Consider the following 12,942-nt stretch of genomic DNA (forward strand, 5'->3'; position numbering starts at 1 on the left):
TATTTAACATCAATTGTTTCATTTAGCAAGACTATAATATTGAGTTATGATACAATTGGCAACTCTTTAGAGAAGATGAACCCTGTGTGTTCTTGCTGAATCTGCCTACTTTAAAAAACATTACACATTTATTTTAATAAATTCCTGCTAGACCTGCAGAACCAACATAGGTACAGAAGAGTGAGCTGGATTCAATTCCATCTGGTTCATCATCTACAAAATTGTTTATGAAGTTCCAAATACAATTTTTCTTGATGGTAGTGATGCATGAACCAAAAAGAATATGCTCAGTTGAATATGCAGGGCCGTCAGATGGAAAAAACATCTTTTTACTTCTAACCTGAGCAAATTTTATCCAGAGTCTCTGAGAATTATGAACATGGGATCCATAGCATCACTTTTAAAAGTCACTTCTCAAAGTGGACCTTTACTTTCAAATAAAGCATCCCAGAATGCTGGCTACAACCAACAGCACCTTAGCTTAACAAGAGGAATAATTCCAGAAAAGACAGCAGACCTTGGTTTAGGACACCTGCCGCCAGAAAAACCTGAGTTAAGGACTGCTGCCATTAGAAGACATGAAACCAAACTGCTTCAGAACACCGTACTTACAAGTTCCATTACCCTTTTCCCTTGCTTTTTAAAAACATCTTGTACTTTTTCTGAATTAGAATGTGAATGTGGAGCAACGAGGCTGTGCAAAATAAACTCCTTGCACTAAAAATTTCACTCAGAATGTGAACTGAGGCCAAGCTGCTATTTTTATTTATTTATTTAGCGGTTTGCATGTATTCAGTTAACACTTTCCCTTTGTGTTTTCCATATCTCCAGCTCTTGCATTTTGTGGGCTCTGGACCAGAAGAACAGAGATACCAATGGAGGGAGACTGTTCTTGCTGGATTGCTAGGATACTTCTTTCTGGTAATTATTTAACATCTCTCTCTAAAGTGGGAGTCTCCACTGCAGAATTGTTTGGGACTTGACTGTAGCACTGTTCTAACCAGATCTGCAGGGCAAATACTTACAGTAAAAAGTTCATATCAGCTGAATAGATTTTGGTGAGGTCAGGAAATATCATAATTCCAGTGTTGAAAATTCCTCTAAAACAGAGGACAAAATAGAAAAAGAGAAAGAATTAAATTTAATGAATCACTACACGAAAAAAGATGTTATAGGTTCAGACCATTACACAGAGCTGGATGGAACATGGTTATTTTATACTCCCCACTGATTGTCAACTCACCTATGAACTATTTGTACCCAAATTCAGGGCTATGAAGAACACATCATAAATCAGTGTGGGGTTTTAGGGAGATAATCTGCAAAGTCTTTTCCACCTCTAACTACCAAGACTTTGTGATTACACAGGTTTGAACTAAGCCACTTACTACATAGCTCCTTTCCTTTATTTGGCAGCATCAGCATTAAAAAAGTTCCATGCCATCTTCTTCCAAATCTCCATGGGAGTGTCAAGAAGCACTTTTAGCAACTGGGTAGAGTTGGGGTGCTAAGGGCACAAAGCTACTCCCACTGAAGTCAATAGGAGTGTTGTCATTGACTCCAATGGATGAATGATTAAGCTCTAATACAGCAGTAAGACTGTCAATGTCAGGAAGATGTTGAGAAAGTTAGAAAGTCTTTAAGGGGAAAGGCAAGGTGGAGATTTGGAGCAAACAGAGGGAGTGAGCTTGTGAGGGTGGAAAGAAAAAAGGTGTAGAGAAAAGGGTCAGAGAGTAGGAACCCTCTCCCGCACCCAAACTCCCTTCCAGAGCCTGCACCCCACAGCCCCTCCTGAACACAAACCCCCTGCCCCAGACCAAATTCCCCTCCCACACTCCAAATCCCTCAGCCCCACCCCCAGCCCAGAACCTGCACCCCCTCCCGCACTCCAACCCTCTGCCCAGCCCGGTGAAAGTGAGTGAAGGTGGGGGAGAGCAAGCAACAGAGGTTTGTATTCATTCCCCATCAAAATGCTTTGTTTCAAAGCTTCCCCGTGTCTTTAGTTAATGTCACTTGGTGTCCCCAGCTAACATCCTTAATGAGTAGTTAGTACGGTATTTATTTTTGCATGTGTTTTTTAACTTCTCCCTCCTATTATTTGTCATTTGTCTTCTGAGAGTGAGAGCTCTGAAGGGCTCACTATGTCTGAAGATCACCTAACCCATTGTAGGCACTACAAAGAATGAAACAACAAGGCAGCCTTTCATTATCCAAGGAGGCCCTAGGAAAGAATCTTTGATCTTTAAACTGCACACACTCTCCCCTTACCCAGCCTATGGAAGGAAAAATATGTCCTACATGTTTTCTTTGCCTGAATTATGTAAACTGCTCCAGATAATAAGCTGGAGACAATAAGAACTCTGCCATTCATTGTGGCTAAGATTTGTTGTTCAAGTTCTGCTAAGAAGGAAAGAGATCTAGTCTTCCAGGTCTGCCCCAACTTTACAGAAATGCAGTTATTCACTTTAGCACTGATCCCTTTGAGAGAGAAAGTAACTCAAGAAAACACTACTCTGAGCTTAAAAGTGACCTGCAATGGAGACAAAATTGTATTTGTGTCCATTTTTATAGCTTTATGGTATATAAACAAAGGCTGGAAATTCATGGTCCCTGCCTTCCTTTGCCCCCAAGCTCCTGCTCAAGATCACAGATCTACCTTGCTTCTTTTTTTTTTTTGTGAAGACTCTATGGACAAATGGAGAACTCCAGACCCATTTCTGTCATAGAACTTACAGCAAATTGAGGCCTAATGATTAACTTGTCAGCTGTAGTTAATGTGCATTATTATATGTAAACATATATATAATTAAAGTAAAAACTGTACATATTTCTGTTGTATCTGTATTGTATCTGTAACAGTGGGCTGGAGAGACTAGGGCCAAACCAACCCTGATTACAGAATGAGATCTGAGGGGAATCAGGCAATTCCCTATAAAAAATGGAAGGTGGCTGCAGTAAAGGGGGGTCCCAAGTCATGCTGATGGACTCTAGCAGGAGGAAAGAAGATGACTCCTGTAGGATAATTACACCAGGGAGTTTGGAGGATAAAGCCCAGTAAGCAGGAAGCCCCTAGGGAGTAAGAAACCTGACTGTGTTTGGGACTGGATATCAGAGCCTCAGTGAGGGAGAGCTGGGAGATCAGATAGGGATGGAAGAAGAGCCCTGAGGGTGAAAGAAAATGCCAGAGTTAAGTATGGACTTTCTTTGTGTTGTTGGACTTCCGTTTGGGACTCTGGGTTATTGTAAACTGGTGCTGGCATTAAACTGGTGCCAGAAGGGGTAGTGTTAACAAAAGAAAACCTCTGTGAGTTCTTAAATAGCCCTAAAGAAAGTAAAAATCAGAGGTGAAGAACTTAGAGAGGTACCCCTGGCCAGCAGGGGGTGCTTAGTAAGCAGCAGTCTTTTTTACAGTATCCCTCTTCTCAATCTTTCCTACAGATTCTGTGGCAACACACTTCCTTTGCTTCACCAGGTTCAGCATTTCCCCCCCCCCCCCCCCGATAGTGGGGGTGCCTGGCATAAGTCAGTCTCACTCTGGATAGTTTTTATTCCTCACTCAAGTTTTATTTTTAAATATTTTACAAGGTGGGCCTCAGGGTAGGCCCAAGAAGTACTCTTCAGCCAAACAAAGAAACAAATTCATAACACAGATTCATAACACTTCTCGGGAGTGTGGCCTTGTTATGCTGCCTTCAGGGTGCCAGTCCTTCCCCAAACAGGCATTTGGCTTGATTGCTTCCCCTATAGGCAGGAGAGCAGCCTTCCACCCTGGAGAAATTTTTTTTCCTGCTGCAGCTTGTCTCTTCTCTCTTCCCCCATCTCCCTCACCAGAAGAGGTGTTTTTAAAGGTCACAGGCAGCCCTTAATTGGATTCACACATAGGTGCCGACGCTGTGGATGCTCCAAAGCCGGAGCACCCATGGGGCAAAAATGGTGGGTGCTGAGCACCCACTGGCAGCCCCCTTATCAGCTATCCCCCACCCTCCAGTGTCTCCCGCCCACCCACAGGTCCCATGAATCAGCACTTCCCCTGCTCTCCCCATGCCTTCCACATGCTGCAATCAGTTGTTTCACGGCATGTAGGAGGCTGGGGAGGGAGGAGCAAGGACGTGGTGGAAGGGGATGGAACTGGGCAGGAAGAGGCGGGGCGCGAGTGGAGTAGGAGCGGGAAGAGGTGGGGCGGGGAGGCATGTAGGTGGGGCCTTGGAGAAAGGGGTGGAGTGGGGGCGAGGCCTGGGGAAGAGCCATTGGTCAAGCACCCCCCGACACTTTGGAAAGTCCATGCCCATGCACATGTCCTTAGTTGAGGTAACCCCTTTTCAGCTCATGGGAGGAAAAGGGCCTTTACCATTCTGTCACAATTCCTAGAAGGGACCATTTTAATAATCTACATAACACAGCCCACAAAATTTCACTCAGTAATTCATATCCAATAATTGTGGTGCTATATTTTACTTCATTGATATTACTGAAAGTATAGAACAAGCAGCAAATAAAAGGAATAAAAAGTCCAAACTAAGTTCCCTACCCCTCCTTCGTGGCACCTTTAAAACACTTTTGCAAATACCTCTCCCCCCGCCCACCCCCCCCCCCCCCGTAGGTTTCTGGATGAGATGTCAAATCGAGGTCCTGATTAAGTGTGGGTATCTACCCCTTTCAGCAAGAGCAGCCCAAGTTTATTCTGGTGTAATTACTGTAATGAAAAAAGTAAATATGAAAAATGAATACATTTATTGTAATGAATAATGTACCAAAGAATTAGCTATCCAGGTTCTGGGATGAGGGCTGGACTTTTGAGGCTAATGAGATCCAGAGTCTTGGCCTAATTCTAGCCTGACCCAACCTCCTACTCCAGAAACAGGACCAAAAAGGCATAAGGCATTCCTGGGACTCCCTGATAAAACAGCTTGCAGCTCTTTTCTTGCTTGAAGAGCTTATAACTGGCCTTAGTTTAGTTCAATGCTTACATTAAAAGAAAACGGAATAAATTTTCCATCCAGCTCTGAAGGGAAAAAGAAATTGTTACACTGTAGTAGGACAACATCTACACAGAGAATAATCTCTGAAGTTTAAGTGCCCAGTACTTACAGGTATTTTAACAGTGGGAGGATCTTAAAGGCATCTGGATCTATGTAATGTAGATTTCTAGCATTGCGAATTTCTCTGTTAAAAAATAGATACAAATTAGCATATTAGCAAAAATAATTATGTTCACATTTTAAATTTAAAATAAACAAAACAGCATAACACTAAAGTGAACTTTCAGAGAAACATAACTCCTGTGCTCAGCTCTTGCACTGGACTGGATCCCAGTAATACAACAAATTGACATCACTCAATGGAGGTGAGCATGTTTGGTGTGCACTGTTACATTGCAGCAGCATCATCTGGACAGATTTGGTTTTGGACACTAATAAGCATAAGTAATGAGGAGAAAGCCCAGGGCTTTGGCTTGTTTGTATGCACACACTGATTTTATCAGGAAAAGTCAATAAAGCTATTGAAATGTGTTTAAGGTTGAATGCAAGTAATGTTCAAAATCAAAGGCAGCTTGGGAGGAGGTTTGCGTGTCTTGGAGGGTTGGGTAATGGACTGAAATTTTTAGTTTTGGATATGGAGAAAAAAAGAGAAAACAAAGATTATAAAATAGGATTTCATTTCATGCGGGGCCATTTTAGGGGCCTGTGAGTGCCAAAGTTTCTTTTGTTAACACTCTCAATTAGTTTCCACCTTCTCATTTAAATTTAGTAAATATAATAATAAAAAATAATCTATAGAAAATGTAAAACATGTGAGTTAATAAGTATGCAGGAGGAACCACCTCCACTGGGGCAGGACTGGAAGTTTGGACACGATCATTCTATTTTTGGTTCTGTCTGTGACATGCTGTGGCATCCTGCAAAGTTACTTAAACCTTCATGCTGTAGTTTACTCCCAGTAAACTGCGAATAAATACTACTACAAAAAACAATGTAGCATTTGTTTTCATATTCAAAGCGCTTTACAAAAATTAAGCCTCATAATCTCTCATGCTGTTACTACCTACATCATAATGTAAGAAAGATAGGGTATAAAATACAATTAGTTAAGCAACTGCTTAACTGATTACCTGTTCCACCTTTCTCTGGGCTCTTTTAATTTTGATTGATTAACTAAAGAAAAGGACTTGAGTTGAATTTAGTCTTAAAGTTTTATTAAATATCCTAACAACAGCAACTAAGTGTGTAGGATATAAGACAAAAATAGTATTGGACTATGATTTGGCAAACAGACTAGGAAATTGATTGATATACCCATTCATTGATATACATTGCAAGGCCAGAAGGGACCATTGTGATGACCTAATCTGATCTCCTGTATAACAGGCCACAAAACTTCCCCCGAAATATTTCCTAGAGCATATCTTTTAGAAAAACATCCAATCTTGATTTAAAATATGTCAAATTTTCAGAATCAAATCACATAGCTACAACAGAAAATAAAACTTATACCTAATCAGTATCTTGGGAAGGTATCTTTGTTTAGAGTTTTGACTAAGAGTCCTCGAGAATAGGGCCTCACTTGTGCTAACTGGTTATTAACACATTAGACGAGGGAGGTGGGGATCCAAAACTAAAGCATAAGACAATTCAGTCACTTACATGCCAATTCACCAAGGTCGTCTTCTCAATGGATCTATAGTAGCCCACCCTTTTTAACCTATTTCCCCACAAATTATATTAGACCCAGGATCTAACACTCCTAAAAAAAACTTCAAAAACAGACTCCAATGAGAAACTGCAGAATTGGAATTAATTTGCAAACTGCACACCATTAAATTAGGTTTGAATAAAGACTGGGAGTGGATGGGTCATTACACAACGTAAAAACTATTTTCCCATGCTAATTTTCCCCCCCACTGTTACTCACACTTTCTTGTCAACTGTTGGAAATGGGCCATCCTGATTATCACTACAAAAGTTTTTTTCCTCCTGCTGATAATAGCCCACCTTAATTGATTACTCTTGTTATAGCTGGTATGGCAACACCCATTTTTTCATGTTCTCTGTGTATATATATCTTCCTACTGTATTTTCCACTGCATGCATCCAATGAAGTGGGTTTTAGCCCATGAAAGCTTATGCTCAAATAAATGTATTAGTCTCTAAGGTGCCACAAGTACTCATTCTTTTTCCTAAATATCTGACATTTATGACAGACTGTACAGTTGATTGCAGTTCAAGAAGCTTGTACACTTGGTCTGTTTTATGTTTTTATGCACCTAGAACTTGAACCTAGACACCATGATAGATACAAGGACACACACTAACTCTGTGACAATCTTTAAAGCACATACACAAGATGTACATTTCCTTACTAATTAGGAACCTAGTTTCAGGAAATGGTCAATTGATTGATTTGGGTAATCACAGAAGAGAAACTCTGTGTTATTTATCACCAGATCTGAGGGCCTGAGTCATTTTTGCCCCACCCTGACCAAGGGCTCGGGCTTATTACTGCTGTTGTACTGATATTGCTCAGTCCCTGCCCGAGGGCCTGAGCGCCTGACTCATTGTTGCCCTGCTCTGACCTAGGGCCCCAGCATAACTGTACTTATTTCTGCCTCCACAAGAGCCCCCAGGGAAGACTTCCATGGCCAAACTAATTCCCCAATATATCAACAGTGTGTAGTGAGGCGGTGTGGTTCCCCGCCACCCTGGAGAGAGACACGCCCCGGCTAACCTCTCTACAGGTACCCATTACAGTAGCATGAACTCCCTCTGCTGCCATCGCTGTTGGTGCTGCTATAAAGGGCCCAGCCGACCCCCAGGGTATGTCCATATTGCAATTAAAAACCCACAACTGACCCATGCCAGCTGACTTGGGCTGGGGCTGAGGGGCTATTTAACTCTGATGTAGATGTTTGGGCTCAGGCTGGAGCCCAAGCTCTGGAACCCCACAGCGCCTACACCTTTCCAGGCTCTAAAAGAATCTGATTGTGATATCACTAGAAAAAACATATCCACACGAGGGTGGAAAGCTCATATTGCTGCCAGGTGAACCTTGATAAGGAAACTGCTAAGCCTTGTCTCAGGTGCAGCAGATAGTCTAGTATATACTGGATGGACGAGTGCATTGCCAAGACTCCAATCTGACAAACCCAGACATAGAACTGCTTCTGTTTTGACAGGTAGGCAGCCCTGGAGAAGAGCTTTCTGCTTCTTGGTAAGATCTGGTGAACTTACTCTGAGCAAGCTTGCTCTCTGGGATTTAGCCTTTGAGCTTCTAGACCATTAGATGAAGGAACTGCACGTTTGGGTGGAGCAGATGACGTAGTTTTGGGGGATCAAATTCAGGTGCAACGGGAATGAGACTGGAGTAGCTAATGAGAGATCCAGTAGAGTGGAGAACCAATGTTGGTGGGGCCATGCTGGGGCTATTAATATAGCCCAGGTGTGATCCAGCATGATCTTTAGTAACAGTCTGTGAAAAAGTGGGATTGGGGGGAAAAGCAAAGTAAAACTTTGCTGTCCAGGGTAGCAGGAAGGCATCTGTGATGTAGCCTGGACTGTGGCATTCCAGGGAGCAGAACTGGTGACAATTTCTTTTGGACTTGTTTGCAAATAGGTCTATTTGGGGAATCCCCCACTGCTGGATTGGCACCACTTGGCAACTCACTGAAATTAGAACCCATGAAGGTACCATGAGCACAGTGTCCAGAAGATGCTGGGTTGGTGAGTACACTGAGGCCAGCTATGTCAGGAGGGGCCTGAGATGCAGCCTCATGTGCTGTACTACATATGTGCACACGGTCATGTGGCCCAGGAGCTTCAGACAGCTTCAGGTTGTTGTGATTGCATGAATCTTGAAGTCTGTCATGAGAGATTGAATAGACTGGAATGTTGACTCTGAAAGGAATGCTCTGGCCTGGACAGTCCAACACAGCCTTATAAACGCTATCCTCTGTACATGACAAATGGTAGACTTGTCTGTATTGAACAGTAGGCCTAGAACTTTGAAAGTTGACTGAATGAACTGAACATTGGATATAACCTGAGCTTTAGACCAGCCCTTGACTAACCATCCAGGAAAGGGTAGACCTGCATTCCTAGTCTCTTCAGGAATGCTGGCATCAGGGCCATACCTTTTTGTGAACACCCCATGAACTGCAGACAGGCCAAACAGAAGCACTGTGAACTGGTAATATACGTGCTTCACTATGAACCTGATACACATTCTGTGACCTTGGTATATCAACATATGAAAGCAGGAGGCTCTTAAATCCAGGGCAACATGAGAAGTCTCCAGGATCCAGTGAGGGAATAATGGATGCCAGGGTGACTATGCAAAATTTTATCTTTTTGAGATAGTTGTTGAGCTGATATAGGTCTAAAATAGCTCTGAGGAAATAATGGGAATAGAAGCACTTCCCTCAGATTCTGTGGAACCTCCTCTATGGCTTCCACATGAAGGAGAGATTGAACCTCTTGGACCAGAAGCTCTTCATGAGAGAAGTCCTTGAAGAGGGACAGGGAGAAAGGGGAGAAATAAACTGGAAGATGTAAACAAAAAAGCAAATACTGTACTGTGCCTGTATTGCATCTTAAAGATAGGCACATCTGGGTTGCCTGTCCCAACACCAGAGTAACGGACTGACCAATCAACTGGACACCCTGTGAAACCGGAAGTAACCAATCCGGCAGTAGCAGAGAAAAAACAAAACAAACAAACAAACAAAAAAGCAAATACTGTACTGTGCCTGTATTGCATCTTAAAGATAGCCACATCTGGGTTGCCTGTCCCAACTCCCGCACCCGCACATGCAGGGCAGCCACTTAAAGCAAGATGCTGGGGCTGCTAGCTCAAGACAGCTGGAGCCAGCAGAGCAGGAGCAGTGCTGGGGTCTGCACTGCTTTCACCCCTTCCCTCCACCCCCGTCAGGAGGGGGATGCCCTGCTTTTACCCCCCACCTCTGGCTGGGAAGGGGATGCACTGTTTTTTACCACCACCTTACGGACAACCTCCATTCCCAAGGTGTCCATAACTCTGAGGTTCTACTGTATTTTAAAGAGTAGAGAGATCATGTACATAAAAACTGGACAGTCTTCTATGAAATGGCTCCTTTTCAAAATGTTACAGTAACTTCAACCAACTTTTAAATATACTATGATAAACACCATCCAATGTTATTTTAGCACTAATACTTAAAAAACATTATATAAAGGCAGAACATAAAATAAACGCATAGCACAAAGGATGCACTTATACCTTGACTAATCTTGCACTTTGGAGAGTAATTAAACAAAAAACAACAGCTGTAACTAGCATTAACAAATCTGAGGACTTCTGGAGGGAATTCAGGAAAACAGTCACATTTCTAAACAGCCTTCCATTAGATCACATGAAGGTGCCTAATTCTCCAGCTGTCTTGCATGTTAGTACTTTCCAAAATTCTGTGATTAAATTATATTTGTATTCCTTAGCTCTTAACTGTCTAAAAACACTATGCTAAGTACACTCTTCAGCACTAGAAAGCCCTTTTTAGTAACATTAACAGAAAGCTGTCCTTCCATTTTACAAATGGGAAACTGAGGCATGGCATACTTTACTTTCCCAAGACTACATGATTAATTGTTGCCACAGGTGACTCTGGTACTCATGGTTCCTAGTCTTGTTCTCTGACCATGCTTTTCTCCCTGCAGTAGATGCAGCTGACACCTTAACCCAGACTAAAAACTTAGAACGTTCATTGTTAAACAAATATTGTGTATGTAATCTACATTCTATGGGAGAGCTATTTACATTCAAGGGCTTATATTGAGGAGAGTTAAATAATCTTTGTGTCAGAAATCAAAATTCAAAAAGGAATCTTCTTCCTATTTGCTACTTCATAGAAGCCAATAAAGAACAGTCACGCCCAGGAGTGGCAGCGACTTGACAGCAGCAGTAATGAAAACCCTCAATTTCTCCTTCAAGCTTCCTTTCACCCACGCCCACCTCAGGGAAACAATGGAAATCCCACTGAGTCATGTAAAATGGGACTAGACAAAGCACTGGAAAATTATACACTGTATGGAAAAGTCTTGCCATGGCCAAGGAGATGAAGGTGGGCAAGATGGTGCAACAAGATCTTATCTGCTAATCACAATTCAATCAAGTGGATAACTTCTATCTGTGGTGACTGGTGCTGACAGCCCTATTCACAGCTTAGAAAATATTCCGCCTATAAACATTGCTATTAAAGTGCATTAGTATTAAGAAAAAACTAACAACCACGGAATGGGAGTGTGGAAGATAGAAGAACAAAGAACTTGAGATGCTGTCTGCAGAGGGATGAATTTTATATTAACTGAAGATAGCAAAACCTTTTAAGGAAGCTGTACCACTATTTTGGCAGAGTGACTCAGGGGATACTGCACTAAACTGGAGAACTGAGTTCTATTCTCAGTTCTGCCACTGGCTTGCAGGTGACCTTGAGTATGTCACGTCCCTTCCCCATGCCTCAGTCTGCCCATCTGTAAAATGGGTACTGCTGGTGGCAAAACAAGAATTTTGTTTTGGAAAGAAATTGAGGTTTGAAATTTGTTTTTGTTCTGCATCTGAACAAAAATGAGACCTTTTAAAGATTTTCATTAAAAAAAATGAGATACCCACCACAGAATAGCTAATAGCCCAGTGGTTAGGGCACTCACCTGGTTAACTGCAGAGACCTAAACCTAAGTCACCCACATCGCACCCAAGTGCCCTAACCTCCAGGCTATAGTGCCAAGCCCTCACACAATCTCTCCTGCTTGAGGCTGTTGCATTTTGTGTAAATAATTAAATATTCATTGGATCAGAGAGAGAGACTCCATAGCCAGGTGTTTAATGAATTCACCTGGGATGTGGGAGACCAAGCTTCAAGTCCCTACTCTGCCTGATTCAGAGCAGATATTCAAATCTGTGTCTCCCATATTTTAGATGAGTTCACTAACCACAGGGCTATTGCCTATTGTGGAGCAAGTCTCACTCTGTCATTTTGACAAGAAATTTCATCCTGGACCTGGGAAATCTTCCTCTCAAAACCAATACGTTTCTGCAAAAATTTTCAGCTTTGACATATATGCATTTTCCAACAAAAAGCACCGTTAGCTGAAAAATACTCAACTAGCTCTGGAAAAGTGGATAATGATACTAACTGCTTTTGTAAAGTGCTTTGAGATCTAGGGGTGAAAAGTGCTATAAGAGCTTGGAGCATGAGTTTTTGTGGGTGAATACCCACTTCGTTGGTATGCATGCATCCGACGAAGTGGGTATTCACCCACGAAAGCTCATGCTCCAATATGTTTGTTAGTCTATAAGGTGCCCCAGAACTCTTTGCTGCTTTTACAGATGCAGACTAACAAGGCTACCCCTCTGATATAAGAGCTTATAATTAACAGTTACTCATGCTTGCAAGGATAACACAGGATCTTACCTAACTTGTGAAAGAAAAATAAGAAATGTGTGACCGTGGTGCTGGAGCGGCTACACTGAGAATACTTATTCGAGGCAAACTGCAAAGAATAGGACATATGATATCCAAAAATTTATGTTTTATTCAATAATTAGATTTCACTAAGGCCTGGTCTACACTACGATTTAGGTCGAATTTAGCAGCGTTACCTCTATTTAAGCCTGGACCCATCCACACGACAAAGCCCTTTTTTTTTACTTAAAGGGCTCTTTAAATCGATTTCTTTACTCCACCTCTGACGAGGAGGAGCGCTGAAATCGGCCTTGCCAGGTTGAATTTGGGGTAGTGTGGATGCAATTCGACGGTATTGGCCTCCGGGAGCTATCGCAGAGTGCTTCATTGTGACAGCTCTGGACAGCGCTCTCAACTCAGATGCACTGGCCAGGTAGACAGGAAAAGGCCTGCGAACTTTTGAATTTCATTTCCTGCTTGGCCATCGTGGCGAGCTGATCAGCACAGGTGACCAT

General features: G+C 42.3%; 1 protein-coding gene across 1 annotated transcript in view; it reads right to left on the reverse strand.

Annotated features, from left to right (window-relative positions):
* TSHR (thyroid stimulating hormone receptor) overlaps positions 1 to 12,942 on the reverse strand; it is a 235,606-nt gene that overhangs the window by 72,331 nt on the left and 150,333 nt on the right. The window contains exons 5-6 of the mRNA XM_045012551.1: positions 5,089 to 5,163; positions 1,026 to 1,100 (exon numbers count right to left, since the gene is read on the reverse strand). Coding sequence (XP_044868486.1) covers positions 1,026 to 1,100; positions 5,089 to 5,163 — 150 coding nt within the window. The remainder of the gene's footprint in view (positions 1 to 1,025; positions 1,101 to 5,088; positions 5,164 to 12,942) is intronic.

Source organism: Mauremys mutica, chromosome 4 (assembly GCF_020497125.1).
Source record: "Mauremys mutica isolate MM-2020 ecotype Southern chromosome 4, ASM2049712v1, whole genome shotgun sequence".
Classification (NCBI taxonomy): domain Eukaryota; kingdom Metazoa; phylum Chordata; order Testudines; family Geoemydidae; genus Mauremys; species Mauremys mutica.